The 17,948-nt window shown below is 39.5% G+C and overlaps 1 protein-coding gene across 2 annotated transcripts; it reads left to right on the top strand.

Annotated features, from left to right (window-relative positions):
- The first annotated feature begins 1,448 nt into the window (after positions 1–1,448).
- On the top strand, positions 1,449–17,244 carry ptpn2b (protein tyrosine phosphatase non-receptor type 2b). 2 transcript variants are annotated; one of them, XM_028597066.1, is made up of 10 exons: positions 1,449–1,725; positions 2,189–2,279; positions 2,399–2,499; positions 5,912–6,010; positions 8,690–8,827; positions 9,542–9,751; positions 10,327–10,488; positions 11,986–12,194; positions 12,315–12,410; positions 16,326–17,244. In XM_028597066.1, the coding sequence occupies exons 1-10, from the start codon at positions 1,669–1,671 to the stop codon at positions 16,345–16,347; spliced, it is 1,185 nt and encodes a 394-aa protein (XP_028452867.1). In that variant the 5' UTR covers positions 1,449–1,668; the 3' UTR covers positions 16,348–17,244. The 2 variants fall into 2 exon arrangements, with proteins under 2 accessions (XP_028452867.1, XP_028452866.1); XM_028597065.1 differs by lacking the exon at positions 16,326–17,244 and adding an exon at positions 13,159–14,114.
- Positions 17,245–17,948: the final 704 nt, after the last annotated feature.

Here is a 17,948-nt window from a genome sequence, read left to right as displayed (position 1 = left end):
GACTATAACTTTAACCATTAAGCAAGTCTTAACCATAAAATATAATGGTTTAATTCTGGTAGGAAGCAGCTTTTTGTCGTGAGCATAGAGCGTAGGCCTGTTACCAACTTGATTAAGCATTCCCCCCCACCCCCAATACAAACACAGTCACAGTGCTTTCTGCTCTCTGTAGTCTCACATTGCTCGCCCGCAGACTCCTTTCATGCTTTGAGAAGACACATATAAATACACAAATAAAACTTCCTCCTTTAGTTTATGATGCTTGTGTGTCTTTAAATATATGTCAGATTGCCTCGAGGCATCTTTATATTTGTCAGTAGGCTAGTTTGAAAGAGAACATTGTGTTCATCTTGTGTTTTTCTATCTTGTGTAGCCATGTGTAGTCTAATCAGTTCTCACAGAATACTTTATCTGATGATAAACCCGACCGTTCTTAATTCCCCCTCAGAGACTTTGACATTTACAGGAAAAGGTTTCCCCAACAGTTTGACAACATCGCAAAAATAATGTTTATGTAAGCTGTATTGCTCACTGTAACTACCGGTATATCGCACATATTGTAGGCTATATTGTGTGTCACATTTAAGTGGCCATTTGTATGGCCATATCATGACCTGCATCACTTCCTTGTAATTCAGCATATCACGTTTCTTTAGTAGTTCAGGATTTTAACTCAGTTTAAAATAATTTTCGGTGGGTTTTCAACATTATGCCTGTCCATACAAGGTTGGGGGGTGGTCATCACATCACTATTGGTGTCTTTATGTTGCAGACACGTTCAAACATGTCCAAGCAGACATGAGACTTTCTCTTTTCTCATCTCTGTTTATTATTAACCTGGCACAAGAAGAGAAGTAAATGGAAGAAAGATAAAAGATTGTTGAATAATTAGCTGTGACGTTAAGGCAGACCTGTCTGAGGGCCTCTGTCCTCGCCCTCTGTCCTCTTTGTTGACTTGTAATCACTCATGATGAATCAGATTACTGAAGTGTTGTACAGCACAACGATGAGCATCACATTTATCTTAAACTGAAGATCTTGGGTTTTGGACTGTCGGTCAGACAAAACAAGCAATTTGAATAGGTCACCGCAAAATGGTGGTGGGCTTTTATCTTTTTTTTTAAATCAGTAGCAGTGGCAGTCCTAATATAATCTAAATCTGAACAACTAGGCCTAAAAGTTGACAAGTTGTAAAATCAAACATGAACATACTGTCAAATTGATTCATACACAACAACTTTCTTCAAAAAAAAAGAAAATTTCTAAATGGTATAAAGCACATGTATATTTGTAATTAAACAAAAAAATCGACATACGTATTAGATTAAAGTATATGAATTTATTCTCAAAAGGGGGTCTTTAGATTGAGTGATCGGTGCTTGACATCTGGTGTGTTCACTGAATATCTTTGCTGCGTTTGTTTTTGACTATGGTTTTTGACAGCTACTGAAGGACCCCTGGTGGCGCATGCGCACATGCCACTTCTTCAGAAGTACTGCACCACCAGAGAGAGACGACGGACAAACATTTAGTGAGAGCTCGTTAGCGTAGGGAAGTAATAATCCTTTGACCAAAAGCTTCTCCATCCTGAATAAAGTAATGAGGTAGTCAGTCGGACAGCTAATTATAGTACCTAGATTAAAATACACTGGCATTGCCACTGTGAAAATGGACCAGGAGTTTGAAGCCATAGATTCAGAGGGCCGGTGGCAAAAGCTTTACCTAGTAAGTCTGTTAGCATAGTTAGCATAAAGCTAACATAGATAGTACTTCAAGCGCAAGCTAATAGTTCGGCTAGCTCATCAAGTATCCGATATTTAACCTGTTATTTATCGCCAACTTCCTTCATACGTTTTTTTTTTTGACTATGTTTTAAAAAGAAATCGTTTGCCTATACACACTGATGCACTTTAATATTATTACGTAAATGTTACCGTTAGCTCAGTCAGTATTATAAGCTTGTGCATGTGGTTGGAGCTCAGTATGTGATTGGCTACATTTTATAGCTAGTCACTTGTTGGTCGAGTTTTATACATCACTCTACAAGTAGGATCAGATGTTCAGTGTTGAAAGTAACTGTGTACAGTTTTTTGGGCAAACAGTAGTGTTGGGATTGAGCCCCTGTCAGGGTGCCATAAAATGTATTGCTATAACCGTTACTTGTTGTGCATCTTTCTATTGTCTTCAGGAAATAAGGAATCAGTCCCACGAGTGCTCCTACAAAGTGGCAAAGTATCCAGAGAATCGCAACCGAAACAGATACAGAGATGTTAGTCCATGTAGGTAAACATTGGTCGAAAGTCCAAACTGTTTACACTGTGACGTTTCTCTAAACCTCTAACAATGTCTGTCAAGTTACAACTTTTCCCGAAATAATTTTCTCTCACGCTGCCTGCAGTTGATCACAGTCGGGTGAAGCTGGAGAGCACAGAAAACGACTACATCAATGCAAGTCTGGTAGTCATGGAGGAAGCCCAGAGAAGTTACATATTGACTCAGGCAAGTCCAAGGCTTTTTATTCCAGTAAAAATAATCATGCATACAGGTCTATTATTACAACCTTAACACTAATGTTAGTTAAGAGGCAGTGGAATTTTGATCTTGACAGTGGTTTATTTATTATTAATTTTAATTAATATTAAAATTAATAATATTAATTTATTAGACATTTCCTCAAATCTCCAACTTACAGTAATGATATTTTAAGTGTACATGTATACGTTTGAAATAGTATGATTATTGAGGACCAGTTTCTCATGTCAAGTAATTTGTAAAACCAAAGTGATTAAGCTATTGCTTTCCTAAAAGAAACCCAACACAGTAGGCCTGCACGATAAATCGTTATAAAATTGCGATCTCGATTCACCCCTGTTAGCGATTTAAATTGTTTAAATGACTTAGATTTTTTTTTCTTTTTTTTCCCCTCTCTTTCAATTAATTTATTGAAAGCATTTGACATTGACATGTTTTAATTATGTTAAGACATGTTCAGGGAGTTCAGATAGAGCCTGTATCAGGGCCATATTTAGTTTAGTGTTATATATATTTGGTAGCCTACTGTACTTAAATGGCCAGTATGTACTTTATTTTCTTTATTCATTGAAGCCTCTGTTTACAGGCTTGTGGTGATGCGCAATTTGCTATAGGTGCCAAAAAAAATTGGTACTGCCAATTTGTTTTGTTTTGTCATGGTTCATGTGTGCAATAAACATTACACTTCGTAAGAAAAAAATAGTGGCAGAGAATCGTGATATCAATTCTAAGCTAAGAAATCGTGATTCATATTTTTCCCCGAATCGTGCGGGCCTACAACACAGGGACATCTTCATCCCACACAACTTTGAATATTCTCCTGTCTTCAGGAAAGGAAAGGACAAATAACCACTTAACTTTTTTATGTGATTTAGTTTTTCTTGCTAGCTAACCAGGCTTGTTAAACAACAACAACACCACTGCTAAAGGTTAACTCAGCCGGTAACACTAATCCCCCTGTCTCCTTGTCCCTACCAAGTTGCCTGGCTGAGTGTAGTTCTTCCCTAAATCTAAAGTGGTTGTGCAGCGTCAAGCTCGACCCACCCAGAGCTGCATAGTCTCACAGTCGGAAAACGGCTACTGGCCCCGGTACCACCGGCAGTCAACAGCCAACATCTTCCCCGTGTACTGCTCCAGCGTCATCTCTCTGGGCATGGCCAGCCCCAGCGTTTTCTCGTTGTGTACATTCAGATTGTTTTAAGGAGTATTTACAAAAGACCTGTAGTGGGGAAAACAGGAAAGCAAAGTCTTTTCCGTCGGGACAGTCTTTCTCCCAGTGTTTCTCTTCAATCGTGTCTGTGGTGTAGCTTTGATTCCACTTGAGGCCCTCAGCCTCTGCTTCCTCAAACTTCTCAATGAATCTCCGTAGAGGTCGACCGATATGGGTTTTCTCTGGCCGATGCCGATAAATGCTGCCGATTTTTTTTGGCCGATATGTGCTTGTTTTTAAACCTCTATTTGAAAGATAAAATGTAACACTAATATACACAGAATTTCTCAACAAAAATATTTATTGAACACTTCACCAATCTACACTTGTATACTTCAATTAAAAATGTATAATTTAAAAACGTACTGTATATTGTATAAATAATATATGAAAAATATATTAAATAAACGAAACAGGTAAGAAGAAAATAAACTTTGTCAAATAAACTTGTAAATGAAAAAATAAAGTTTAGTGCACTTAGCAGCATTTATTAAACATCTGAGAATACAAATCTGCACATCTTCACAGAAAGTGACATTATTAGTGTTATTAATCTCAACACTATTTCCTCCTAACTCATGTTTAATCAAATCAGACTAGGGTTATCTAAAGTCAATTCTTGTTAGCCTTGTTTGTTAGATCATTGTTCATTTGTTGGAGTGTTGTATCTGTGTTTTGGGGAGCCTACTGTTACATGTCCTGTTGCACTCATTAGGATCAAAACTCTGAGTTGTAATTTAAAACTCGTCCAGCCAAGTGGTTAGCTCCGTTAGTGGTTAGCTCCAGTTAGCTCCGTTATAGGAGTGGATGAGACTGCCACGCACAGGGGTAACAACCAGGCTTTGATAAATGACATTCGGGGAGCTTCCACAGCGGTGTGGCCGTGGTGTTTTGTACGGTTTTATTAGTACAGTTAATCCCAAGGCAAGAACACCAGCAATATGCTAGCTACTACTAACGGTAGCGTCGGAGCCTGAAGTAACTGTGCGAGACACACAGCGCAAGAATTCACGAGGGGAGGTGCTGGAGGCAGGTGGTCTGAGTGCGCTGTAAAAAATGTCGCCTATTCATGTTTTTAACACTAGGCTGCCCGCAGATGCGCCTGCCTATTAATCGGCTTGATATACTGGGATATTGGCCAATGCCGATTATGTAAAAAATGCAAAAAATCGTCCGATTAATCGTCCGACCTCTAAATCTCCGTCATCATCTCTGTACCTCATCAACTCATGCGCATCTGGCTTATCAAGCCTTGCACACACATACCCCCCTCATGTCACATGTCAGTATTTGCCCTATCAGCTCACCACTCAAAAGACTTTAAACTGACATCCTAACGTCAACAAACTGCCACCCAAAAGACGCTGAAGATTCTTGTTCACTAAATGATATTGCTCACTGAATACTGCTAAAGTAATTTAAAGCCACAGAAAGTTTGCTCAATTTAACATGACTAGACTGAAATATCAATTCATCTGTGGTTTGTGTAGGCATTCTAATGTATCGCATCACTGTTTAGACAGAGATGGTCTGAAATGAATATCATGTTTCTTGTTGCACAATAAAAAAATATGTGAACAAAGTGCTTAAAAAAGCCAAACCTTTTAGGCAATGCTTTCTTCTGTCCAATTAATTTTGTACCCTGAAATAGTGGAACCTTAAACAAAATTATAGCAGTTTATTCTGCAAGTATATCACAACTAATTATTTCCACTAACCCTTTAGTTAGTTGAATCCTAATCGAACAGTGTGTTACTCTACATGATGGATTATCCTTTTAATCCTGTTACTGACCTATTTGAATTTAGAAATTTGGAAAGAAAAGCAAGCAAAGACTTGTTGTCTCAGCATTGTCCATGCCTCTGTATGTTATCTGTTCTGTATTATTTCAGACATTTGACATTTCAAGATAGTGCAGTTTTCAAAACTCAACCACATTATAACCTTTAGCAGTCTTGACCTTTTAAATGAACACTTGTTAGTTGCAGTTATCACATTAATAAAGACAATTCTCAGCCTAATGTATTCAATGTTCGTTCATGCCTGATAGATGATACACATTTCCATTGCAAATGATTTCCCAGTGTCCCACTGGACTCATTTTCTCCTGCTGTCATGTAACTTGTGTGTGTGTGTGCGTGTGTGTGTTTGTGTGTGTGTGTGTTGCAGGGCCCCCTCAGGAACACCTGTGGCCACTTTTGGCTCATGATCTGGGAGCAGAAGACCAAGGCGGTCATAATGCTTAACAGGGTCATAGAGAAAGGCTCAGTAAGTACACAATATAATAATAAAGAGGCCTCACTGGCTACATTCAGACTGCAGGCCAAAGTGACCCAAATCCGATTTATTTTATTTATTTTTTTGTGCTTATATCTGTTTTGTTATTTTTTCATGACAGTGTGAACAGTCCAGGTCTCATGGCATCCGATCTTTTCCAGTTTTGATTTGGGCCACTTTCATATGTGGTCCAAATCTGTTACAGGTTGGAAAAAAAAAAAAAAAAAAAAACGGATCGGAATTCAGGCCGTGCCCAGTTCTTGAGTCTGATGCAGGCCACATAAAATAAAATAAAAATGAACAGTCAGTCAAAAGAATCGGATTTGGCAATGAATAGGAATTGAGCATTAAGGTCTGCAGTCTGAACATAGCCGTTGTGTCTGGTTTGACATCTTTGACACCCACAGACAGACTGCAGAAATACTGAATAGACCACAGAAAGACTAGTTATATACTGACCACTTTATCCCCAGCAACACACATACTTTAAGCAGTCAACAACAATTCTGTTTAAATGCTCCATTGCGAAGCTTCAGTCTCCTGTCAGCAGGATAACAGGAATTCAGTGTTTTGACAGCGTGTTCCCAGATGTCTGAGTGGAACTGGGATGCAGCCCATCCTCTCAACTCTTTTTAAATCCAGTGATCCTGTGATGTGCCAATTAAACAAACACACACTAACACTCTCGCTCACGTAGAGCAGCTGGGATCTCTTTTTCTCAGTAAAGCAGCTGGAGTGGATCTGGCTGGGTCATGAGATTCACTCACTGTTTTCTTGGAAATAGAAGATAAAGAGTACCTAGTCCACAGATGTTATCAAGGATCTTTCATGTAGGCCAGCTCTCCAATCCTGCAGAGGAGAGGTTACGTAATAGACTTATCATCAACAGCTCTAGCCATTGTCTGTTTACTAATAAAATACTATATGCTGAGAATAAATATTGAGTGTATAGTAATAACAGTGATGATAAGAGCCAGGTTTCTGCCTGTTAATAGGAAGTTTTTCTTCGCTGCTGTCGCACCAAATGCATGCTCATGGGGGGAATTGTTGGGACCTACTCTCTGTAAAGTGGCCATGAAATAATGTCTGTTGTGATTTGATTATTATTATTAATAATAGGTTAATAATATAATAAAGGCTGAATTTCGGGAAAGAGACTTCATATACAGTATTAGGGGACCACTAAGGTCTATATAAAAGCATCCAAAGAGCACCATGTCATGGGACCTTTAAAAAAAAAAAAAAAAAAAAAATGCATAAAAAGAGGAGGGAAGTAAAATAATAGTTTAAATAGGTATATTTTTGCAATGTTAGGATTAAAACTGTTTGAAATTCATTGCTGAAGTTTGTGTTGTGGCGTAAGGACTGTGATCACAAAATGAAAATACTCAAAAGTAACAAGTTTAATATTATTTTTATTTCTTAGTGCAACGTGACTGCACAAAAGGTGACAGACAAAGGTGCCACAAAATATTCAGACAACAAGGCTGTGATAGAATATATTTGGTGTGTCACAAAAAAAGAGGTGGGATTTGGGATCGTTGTTTACGTTGATGGGAAAGCAACGTTTTGAGGTTTTGTATTTGTGTATGTTTCTGTGAAAGTGTATTACGTTAAGTCTGACCATTGTTGGTCATCTTACTTTAAAAAAGTAATTAGTTACAAATTACTTCTCCCAAAAAGTAATTGAGTTAGTAACTCAGTTACCACATTGTAAAAGTAATTAGTTACTCAGCAAAGTAACTGTGACGTTCTATAACCTCTTTAACGTCAAAGATGTTTATTAACTGATTGATGTGTTCAGCTCGTCCTTGGTCACCTGTTGCTGACCCGAAAAATCGAGCGTTGCTTGTTTTAACAGAGTGGCTGCGTCTCCTTCGCTGGAGCTCCCGCTAGCTGCATTTGGGCTTGGGGTTGGGTTAGCAGCAGCAACAAGTGTTGTGTTAGCATGTGTTGATGTGAGGTGCTTCATAAGATTTGAGTTGCTTGAGGCAGACGTGGATAAAGTTTTTTTTTTCCTGGGCTTAGCGTGCATGTTACATAAACATTCTTGCCTTTAATTTCAATGAGCGAGAAGTAGTGATGGTACTTCCAGTTCGAGAACGCTACCTTTGCTAGACAGCAAGACCATTGTCGCTGTCTTGTGTTTAGTAGTAGTCAGAGCGTGCAGTCAGAGCGTGCAGTCATATGCAACGGTGTCATCATCCCCCCCTCGCCCTCGCTCTCTCCAGGCACCTGATGTCACCTTGCGCTTCAGTCAACCAAATTGTAGTAACGCGCCACTTTACATTCTCAGTAACGATAACTGCGTTGCAACGATGGGAAAAGTAATTAATTAGATTACTCAGTTACTGAAAAAAATAACGCCGTTAGTAACGCTGTTATACTTAAACGCCGTTACTCCCAACACTGAGTGTGACCAGGTAAATGTGTAGGTATGTGTGGGGAGAGAGGAGACGAAGAGGATGTTTATCCTCAGCATTATTTGATTTATTCTCCAGCTTTCCTCTCAACGCCGAGGCTCAAACTGTCTTCCTGTTAGTCGTCAGCTGCTTTGCCTCAAGGCCACTCAGCTAGCATCTGCTTTTCCTCAGGTGTATTTCTTTGGACAAAAGGTTAACCTATTTGGTATCGCTTACCATGCTTGTCTCCTTTCTCCTTGTGTGACAGGAAAAGTGTGCCCAGTACTGGCCCACAGCCGAGGAGAGGGAGATGGCCTTCAGAGACACACGTTTCTTGGTCACGCTGCTGTCAGAAGACACCAAGTCTTACTACACCACCAGAGTGTTGGAGCTGCAGAATCTTAGTGTAGGCACAGCACGGGGCATTCCCAGTGAAAGGTTTCAAAGGAGAACTGAAATGGTTCAAGGGCGTCACACTAAGATGCATCACATGTCCCTGTGTTGTCCGAAGCTTCTTTGAACTGAAAACCTCCTTGTTTATCACTAAAGCTCATTTTCTGTTTTCACAGACTTTCAGACAGAGTAAACAAAGTTTGATGTTCCCACACACCAAAGTATTTTCAGTGTGTAGGTGTTGAGAAAATGCAAAAGAGCTGTAGATTATGCAGCAGAGCAATTTCTGTATGTAAAATACAAAGCATATGCTTGAACAACGTTTTTAAATCCGAATTTCATCTGAACTTTAATGTTATGAATTTTTTGCAATACATTTTTCACCTGTTTTTTTTTTTTTTTTTTTTTAATATTAAAAATCAACCCACATTTTTTAAATACAAAATTTAAAATAACAACTAAAAAGGAACAACTGATAGAACAATATGCATTAGAAAGAAGTACACACAGGGCTTGACTTGCTGTTTTGGTTTGGCAAGTTTTATAGAACCTGGTTTCTGGCATGAATTGAAACTGTAGAAAATGTTTGTTTAGTTCAACTCTCAAACACTACTGAAATAACCTAAAGTCACCTAGAACACAACTGCTCAAAATCAGCACTGACAGGCTGCAAATCAATATAAGTTTTGTACCTGCTAATAAGGGCCTCTGTTCGCTGCTCTCACAGACAGGGGAGAAGAGAGAGATCTGCCACTTTCATTACACCACATGGCCTGATTTTGGTGTCCCAGAGTCCCCGGCGTCCTTCCTAAACTTTCTCTTCAAAGTGCGGGAGTCGGGAGCGTTGGGGGTCGAACACGGGCCGGCTGTGGTTCACTGCAGCGCTGGAATTGGACGCTCTGGGACGTTTTCATTAGTTGATACGTGTGTGGTCCTGGTAAGTCCTGCCTCTTAGTTTGTATTGGTGTTTCCATATTCTGACTAAGCAGAAACATTTACCGGTTTGTTCTTTGCCACATTGGTTTGATCAGTCATTTAAACATTTGTGCGTGTTAGAGCAAACACCGACATTTTTTTCGGTCATGTCGTGTTTATAATTTACATTTTAAATAAACCTATTTTCTGATTGATGCCTGCTTCAGAATGTAGTTGAAAGAGAAACAAATACTGGGGGAAAACACCTCAAACATAAAGCTTTTCTGTGGTTATGTACTTGGCTAAAATGCAACGTTGTTCTCTTGGCATGCTGGGAAAACGCATGAAAACATAATGATGTGGCGATAGATAAGCCAGATCTAAAAATATAAGGCACTTAAAAAGCTGAATTACAGCATATGATCCCAAAACTGTTGCATTATACCCACTGCCACAGACTGGAGATGTGTAACAATGTGTCAGACTTACATTTTCCTTCCTAAACGCAACCAACAAATTAGTCACCAGATATCGAGAGAAAATGGGGTTGATTCTGGTTAGCTGAGCTACAGTAGTTTACATTGCTGTCCTGTCCAGATGGCCAAGAGGAAAGACCCCTCATCAGTGGACATCAAAAGCATCTTGTTGGACATGAGGAAGTATCGCATGGGCCTGATCCAGACCCCTGACCAGCTGCGCTTCTCCTTCATGGCTGTCCTCGAAGGATCCAAGTGCATCATGGGAGACTCCTCTGTACAGGTACCTGCACCACACACACTGTGACCAATTCTATCACTCAGTACACTGAGTACTTTTTCCTCTACATTTTATCTTATTTGCTTTTAAACACAGATACTCTTCATTTCCCTTTATCCTTATGGTCCAAACACAGACTGTACTATGTCAGTTTGTGAGTTTCCGCAGGCATCTGTTCAGTTGGGAATTTGGCTGTAGAGAAAAATACAAAAGTATGGCAGAGGGTCGGCCTGGTAATTGACATTTGTTTATTTTATACGCCACAGTTATTCAGTCTATGCGTGCTTAATAGTCACATACTGTCAATTAAGGGGAATAAATGTTTGCCAGCATGTGAGTCACATTGTAAACAATATTTCAAATTCAAAATATATTCCAGTCTAAATGATTATTTACAAGAGAGTATCATGTGGAGTTTTTATTAAACGTATTTGATTGAGGTTTGCATCAGATAATTACTGTGATGCAGCTGACTGAGAACAAGTTAAATCCATTAGACTCAGCGCATTATTGACTGGCAGGAGGTAGATGAAACAAGGCTACTGTATCAGCAGACCCTCCTGGCCAGGCCTCGGGCACATCTTATTGATAAAGGAGGTTTATGTAATCGTATAGAAAGAAAGAAACCCTTCCCTGCGATTTGAGTCAAAAAAAGTTTGTTTTATTAAATAAAAAAATATCACAAAAAAACTGTTGCTTAGCCCTACATCCTCTGTCAATAGCCCTCTGTCACTCTTCACAAATCTTGCATTTGAAATGAAAGGGAAACAGAGTAGAAACTGCTGTCTAATTAATGCAGTTAAAAACTGACATGACTGGCATTCAGTTTAATTTAATTAATTGTTTTAAGCCCACACTGGAAAACCATTGGCCAGGAAATGTGAATTAATTTTTTTTTGCCTCAATTCTGTTCACCCATTTGTCTCTACAAAGAGCAGTAACTTTTCTTCATGTTAAAAGTTCCTTTTAACATATCCTGATCCAACTATGGAAGCAATTGTTCTTGCCATTGAGACTGAAACTAATTCTTTCAGTTTCTCTTTTTCTCTCCCTCTCTTTTTCTTTTGGTACTCGTAGAGTGATATGTCTTGGCCTATTGACTTTTGTCAAGAATGTCAGAAGTAATAAACAATTTTGTTCAAGCCAGTTTCCTGAATGCTTGACAGAGAAGTGATTGTATGTGCTTTTGGTATGGGGCCAATTTTGATCTTGCATAATAACAACAATAAGGCTAATAGTTGTCATTGGCAGCTACATTTTTTTGTCACATGCAGGACATTTTTAACGAGAACATCATTCCATCTTATTTAATTTTACAACAAAATTAGCAATTGTAGGCTGTTTTAATCTGTGGCAAAATGGTATTGTGGCCTGCTTTGCCAACACACTTCACATCAATGTCTGAATGCTGTCCCTCTCAAATAATTTGGCATTTATTTATTGCATCATTAGAAAAAAAAACTTTAAAGTCAACTATCTTCCACTCGTCTGTGCGTTAAGAACCGGTGGCGGGAGTTGTCCAGGGAAGATCAGGAGCCGACATCGGAATCTCCCCCCTCAACGCAGCCTCAGGCCAGGTGTCCGACAGAGCGATTCAACGGCAGCCAACGGGGAGGTCAGCCGGAGGAGGGAGGAGACTACAGACAGGATGACAAAGTACAAGCACAGTCTCCTTGCAAGGAACAGGAGCAGGACATCAGCACGACACAGTCAGTACACTCATTCTGGCTCTTGGTCATATTCGGTCAATGTTATGAATAGGTCATGTGATTTTTGTTTTTTTTACTGGACGGACAGCTGTTTACCCATTTTCCCTTCTTTTTACACAGCAAACGACGCAGAGAAGACAGCATCTCCAAATCAGGCACAGCCAAGACACCCCAAAGCAAGCCTAGGACAAACGACTCCGAGAAGAAAAGAAAAAGGTGATTATATCTTTTGGCCGAAACCACCTTCCACGATGATTTATCAATCACCATTACAATGCCATTTTTGTATTCATTACATGCTGTAATTTAAACTGCCAAGTCTATACAAACATTTATGTATTAAACAAAACCGACTCCATCATATGCGTTAACAAAAAGGGCAACTGCTGATGCAATCCTTATATAATGTTTTTCCATAATGGGAGATGTAAATAATCAGCAGTGTCATCATTTTGCATGCTTCCCAGTTTTCTAGTTCCCTTTAGACAGAAAATGAGGCAGCATTTTTACTCTAAAACTCTTGTGATATAAAAGAGATGCCAAAGGAGAAGAGAAGAGTCAGTTTTCAGCTTAATTTCTTTTATCCTCACAGAGGAATCCTCCAGCCAGGCTTTCCCAGTACATGACTAAACCTCCTAATAGCTGAACGTAGACTTCATACAAAGCTGAGCCTTTCAAATTTTCTTTTTTCCCCTCTCTCTGTTTTAACATCCTCAGTCATTTAGTGTGAAGCCACCAATGTAGCTAACTGACATCTACTTTATGTTCTCATAAAGGCAGGATTGGTTAGTCCTGATGAAGCACTCATTTCTGATGACTGTGCAACTCCAAAATTGGCTCACTAAGTCATTTCTCAGAAGCCTTCCTTTGTTGTGTGACATGTTAGTGTTGTTCCAGTAACTCGGCCCAAACTGCACCATTTCTGACGAGATCTTACTCTGCTGTTGTGGTTCTTCTCGGACAGTTTGGGCTGCATTTGCTGCACATGACAAGAGCTGGCCTGTCCAGTGGGGGGCAGTGTATATATACCCCCCTCTGGGACAGCAACAACAACCACGAAGAGCACATTTAGAGGACGAGGTTTACCCACAGCTTTTAAAAAGAGTACATGGAGGTGTGTGTGCACTTGGTGTCTGCTGTGTTTTTGTTTTCTGTTAAGGTTTTTGCTCTTGGTTTCACGATTTGCTTGGCTCCTGTGGTTTGGAGTTGTGTTCATTTTGGCTGCACTCCAGCATGGTGTGTGTGTGTGTGTGGGTGTGTGTGTGTGAGGTGTGTACATTTGTGGTTTAGGTGTTGAAGCTCTAAAATGTCAGGTTGAGTTGGAATAATGCAAGGTGCTAATTTATGCTGTGCATCATAGATTCAAATTTGGTGGCATTCTTTTTGTCGGTGTTTTCAATCTTGTCAAAGGTTATTGAGCACACCAGTGTAAAACACGATTATAATCAACAACCACAAACGTTTTCCCCTAACTAAGAAACTGCTTTGCAGATAAAAATGCTGCTGAATTGTTTCATCTCTGTTGATATTTATCCTGTAACAGTTGTGTTCTTTTTACACGTTAAATGTAATATTCATGCCGATGTAAGTAGATTTTAGCAGTAAAAGGCACAGGGCAGTATAAATAATAACACATCAAAAGCCAAATTTGGGCAGATTTACATGCCTACAGTACATAACCTTTGTTTTGGCTGAATTTGAACTTGGAAGTACAGTAGGCCACAGTGCTCATCTCAAGTTCAGAGAGCCCAAGATTACTTCTTTGAAAGTCTTTTTCGTCCAACCAACAGACAAACCCCCAAATATATTCAATTAAAGGGGTGATAGAATGCAAAAACAATTTTACCTGGTTATAGTTGAAAAACAACAGTTTGGTGGGTAACTAGGACATACATAGAACCTCAAAATCCCATTGACACCTCTTTCCTCTGCAAATCTCACAATTTGAAACTGCTGCTGAAAACGGGCGAATCTCAACAAACCTAAAAGTTGACGTCAACTCCTACCTTATTTGGCTCTAGTCTCTACCTTTGTCACGCCCCAACATTTACATAGGCTACACCACTGACCTGAGGTCTGCTTAGTTTTCTGAATCTAGGTCACGCAGATCTCAGAAAATGTATACATTGTTCGTCTGCTATTTAATTACTAAATTCACTTCTGAGACTTTTTTTATGCGAGAAATCAACTATGTAGAGGTCAAATATGTGCCGTTTTTTGAAAATTGATGGCTAATTACAAATTTTGTCCGACTGTGTGACACAGTTCAGCAGGAGATCAGCAGGCTAACGTGAGAAAATGCCGAGGCCCTGACGGAGCTCCAGGGCCTGCATCTAGCCGCGATCTTTACCCATAGGATTGAAGGGACACTAGCAGCTAACGAAACCCCTCACATCCACAAAATTGCATTAAATTGAAATAGGACAGTGTTAGCTTTGTAAGACCTTAGGGTAGCTGTAATATAAGTGGCAAATTCAAAATGTAAATATACTATAGTTATGCCGGCAGCCAGCCAGCCAGCTCCGCAGAGCCCCGGTAGTCCAGTAACCCAGAAATGGTGACTTTGCCCTGGGTATTGGGCGCAGCGGGCTGCCGCTGTCTCGTCCGAAGAGCTCCTGAAGTCCCACATTTCTTACCAAATTTGCAATTAGTCAATACATTTTCGTAAAAAGGGCCCATATTTGAGCTTTATATACTTGATTTCTCGCATAAAAAAAAGTCTCTAATGTATGTGTATGTGGTTCACTCACCAATCGGCGCGGAGCTCATCTAAATATTCATGAGCATACCATATTTGGAAGTAAAGCTCTCGTTCCAAATAGGGCCAAAACACAGGGATGCAAAAGGGCCCATAGAATAGCAACCCGGCAATTTTCAGCCCAATCAATGTTACATACCCTATTAGGAGACCTTAAGGCTGGTTACACACTGCCTGTGTGGCATGAGCGTGGCGTTTCTGTTTGTCAGTTGCGTGGCGGCTGTGTGGATTTTTCTGTCTTTACACACAAGAAACGTGTCTGACGCAGTGCTGCTGCTGCTAGCCTTGTCTGGACACATGTATGTTTCCCATTGATAAAATGAAATGCCATGTTAAACGTAAATATATACTGATTTGATTACAGCAAAGACAACGTCGGCAGTATTGACGGCAAAATACTACAGAATATTTCGGTCTGTATTGACAGGTGCAATATTAGAAAATTGTTGTTTTTTTAATTACATTTATATCTGCATTTATCTATTATTCACCTAGAGACTTTCAAACAACATGTCATTTATTAATATGTATTTGTGTCTAAATTACATATAAACATCTTTTCCTATCATATTTTGCCTGGAAACGCTTCCAACACGCTTGTGTGTTGCGTGAACAATAGGCGTCGGCTCTATTTCTAGCAGGCACGTGTTTTTGTCGCGGCTCGAGCCGCGCAGGAGACGTGCATGTCACGCAGGCAGTGTGTAAGCTCTAACCTGTTAACATGGGAGCCGACATATAAACAGACAGGCCACGCAGCTGACACGCTCACGCCACGCAGCCAGTGTGTAACCGGCCTAAGGAACAGTGTGAAATACCCTATATTATCATTCTATCACCCCTTTAACAATATTTAAAAAAAAGAGAGAGACAAAATGAACTGGAGAATATTTGTCATTTTTGCTTGATAATTGACCTAAATGATTAAAGTTGTTCTGTTCATCAACTAATTGATTAATTGACTAATTGTTTCAGATCTACTCTCATCTTCAAAACCCTTCTACATCATACGGGGATGAGTCTCAGTTTAGCTCACAGATAATCAAATCTAATCACGTGTTGTAATGCTCTGCCATTACTAAATGGAAATGTTCTTCAACATGTTGCAGCTAAGAACATCTGAATGCAGTGTGACACGTTGCTTACACAATGGCTGCTTTCACTGTATTTACACTCAAGCTAATGTTAGTATGATCAAAGTGATCCAAGACATTGTATCGTGCCACAGCTCCTGCTAACCGCTGAGCATACCTTTTAGATTTCTGCTCTCTGTGGTTTAGTTTTATTTTGTTAACTTGACCAAGCTGAAGACCGTAACAAACTTGAGCTTCACTGACACTCGACCACCTCTTTAAATACTCTGTGTCTTGTGACAGGGCGAAAACCAGCAACTGCTAACCACCTCGACCTGCAGCCATGCAACTACAGCTCTGGCAGAAAAGCCAGCATCGGCAGGGACCTCAAGCTTTTTCCCCAACATCTGTGTCCTTCTTCCTCGACTCCAAACCACTCTTCCTCACCTCCACCTCAGACAGCCAGCTCTCCTGTCTTTGTCGCTTTTCGTTGTTGTCGTCCTTGCCCTGAAACAATATTCGGCCACCGCACATCTCCCTCTGCTTCCTCCTCCATTAGCAGCATGTCGCTCCTCAGTCCTCCACCTCCCAGCTTTTTCCTGTCTCCTAATCCTCTCTAAACTGTTTACAGCAGACACTTCGACATTCTTTGAAGACCGCACATTTGAAAAGACGAACACACCAGCGCTTTCTCCCCTGGTCACACCTCAACCCCAGCCTGCGCTGCTTCTGGAGTCAGAAAATCATTTATTATTTTTTGCTTTAATATTATTATTTGCAGCTTTGTCAATCTATTAGGCTCCTTTGCATTTATGAAATTAAGACAGATACCAGGGGCTATGCATTGCCAAATTGTAATGCTGTTCATATGTGTATTTTTAGAAAACCTTTTTTCAGAGGCAAAAATAAATGTTCTATTTTTTATAAGAGATTACTTGAAGTTTTTCACAGTAATGGGGGTCAGTTAAATGAAAAGCACTGCCTCCCCCCACATGAGAATTTCAGTGGCATGTAATGTATCCATGATGTACATAGTGTTCTTTTTAAAAAGGTGTGTGTAAAAAGACATATTTTTGCTCAAAAAAAAAGATGAACGACAATGTTAGTTTTGAATACCTGATTTGATGACTTGTTCTCCTTTTGAAATGAAAATGTCTTAAGTTTCTCTTTCTCTTAGAGTGTAATCTACAAATAAAACTGGTATTATCTATTTACATCATAACCTGTCAGTTCACAAATGATTGTTGAATTGTCAGAAGCATCACCTTGCTTTATTATATACAAAGATGTAACTTTAAGCAATAGTTTGAGATTTTGAGAAAGTTGGGTGAGAAGATTGATATGTCTGTTAAATATGAGGATACAGCCAGCAGCTGATTAGCTTAGCCTACCATAAAGACTGGAAAAAACTGACGTAAAAAAAGACAAGCTGTAAAAACGGTTGCCTTTTTGTGGATCGTTATGTGCTGGACTATTTCTTGGCTAAGAGCAGTACTTACGCTGGTTGCCTGGCAACTGCTCAGAGCCAAGAAATAGTCCGGCACAACCATTCATAAAACAGAAATTTGTTGTAATACAATGGATCCATTTAATTTCTATGTTTGGCCGTTTCCAGTCTGCATGCTAAGATATGCTAACGGGGTGCCGGTGTCTAGCAATGCAAACTTAGTTAATTCTGAGGTCCATGAATATTTATTTTTATATATATATTTCATATTTTTGTTTTGATTTATGACATTTTGTTGGCCATGGTATCTCTTAATTAAAGGACACAAAAGTGGAATTACACTTCATTTACTATAACTTACCTCTCTGCCAGAGTAAATGTGTACCGGTATTTCACTAAATGTCAAACTATTCCTCTAAAAATACTTTTAGGATAGAAATTATATTCCCTTAACTGTTTCTAAGCAAATATTTGTTAAT

This window comes from Perca flavescens, chromosome 14 (genome assembly GCF_004354835.1).
Source record: "Perca flavescens isolate YP-PL-M2 chromosome 14, PFLA_1.0, whole genome shotgun sequence".
Taxonomy (NCBI): domain Eukaryota; kingdom Metazoa; phylum Chordata; class Actinopteri; order Perciformes; family Percidae; genus Perca; species Perca flavescens.
This window is presented reverse-complemented; position numbering and strand designations above follow the sequence as displayed.

Bases quoted from the DNA above. Each gene is read 5' to 3' on its own strand.
- ptpn2b (XM_028597065.1), top strand. From the start codon at position 1,669: ATGGACCAGGAGTTTGAAGCCATAGATTCAGAGGGCCGGTGGCAAAAG. The intron at 2,500-5,911 runs GCAAGTCCAAGG...TGTGTGTTGCAG, and splicing joins GAAGTTACATATTGACTCAG to GGCCCCCTCAGGAACACCTG. The intron at 8,828-9,541 runs GTAGGCACAGCA...CTGCTCTCACAG, and splicing joins TGGAGCTGCAGAATCTTAGT to ACAGGGGAGAAGAGAGAGAT.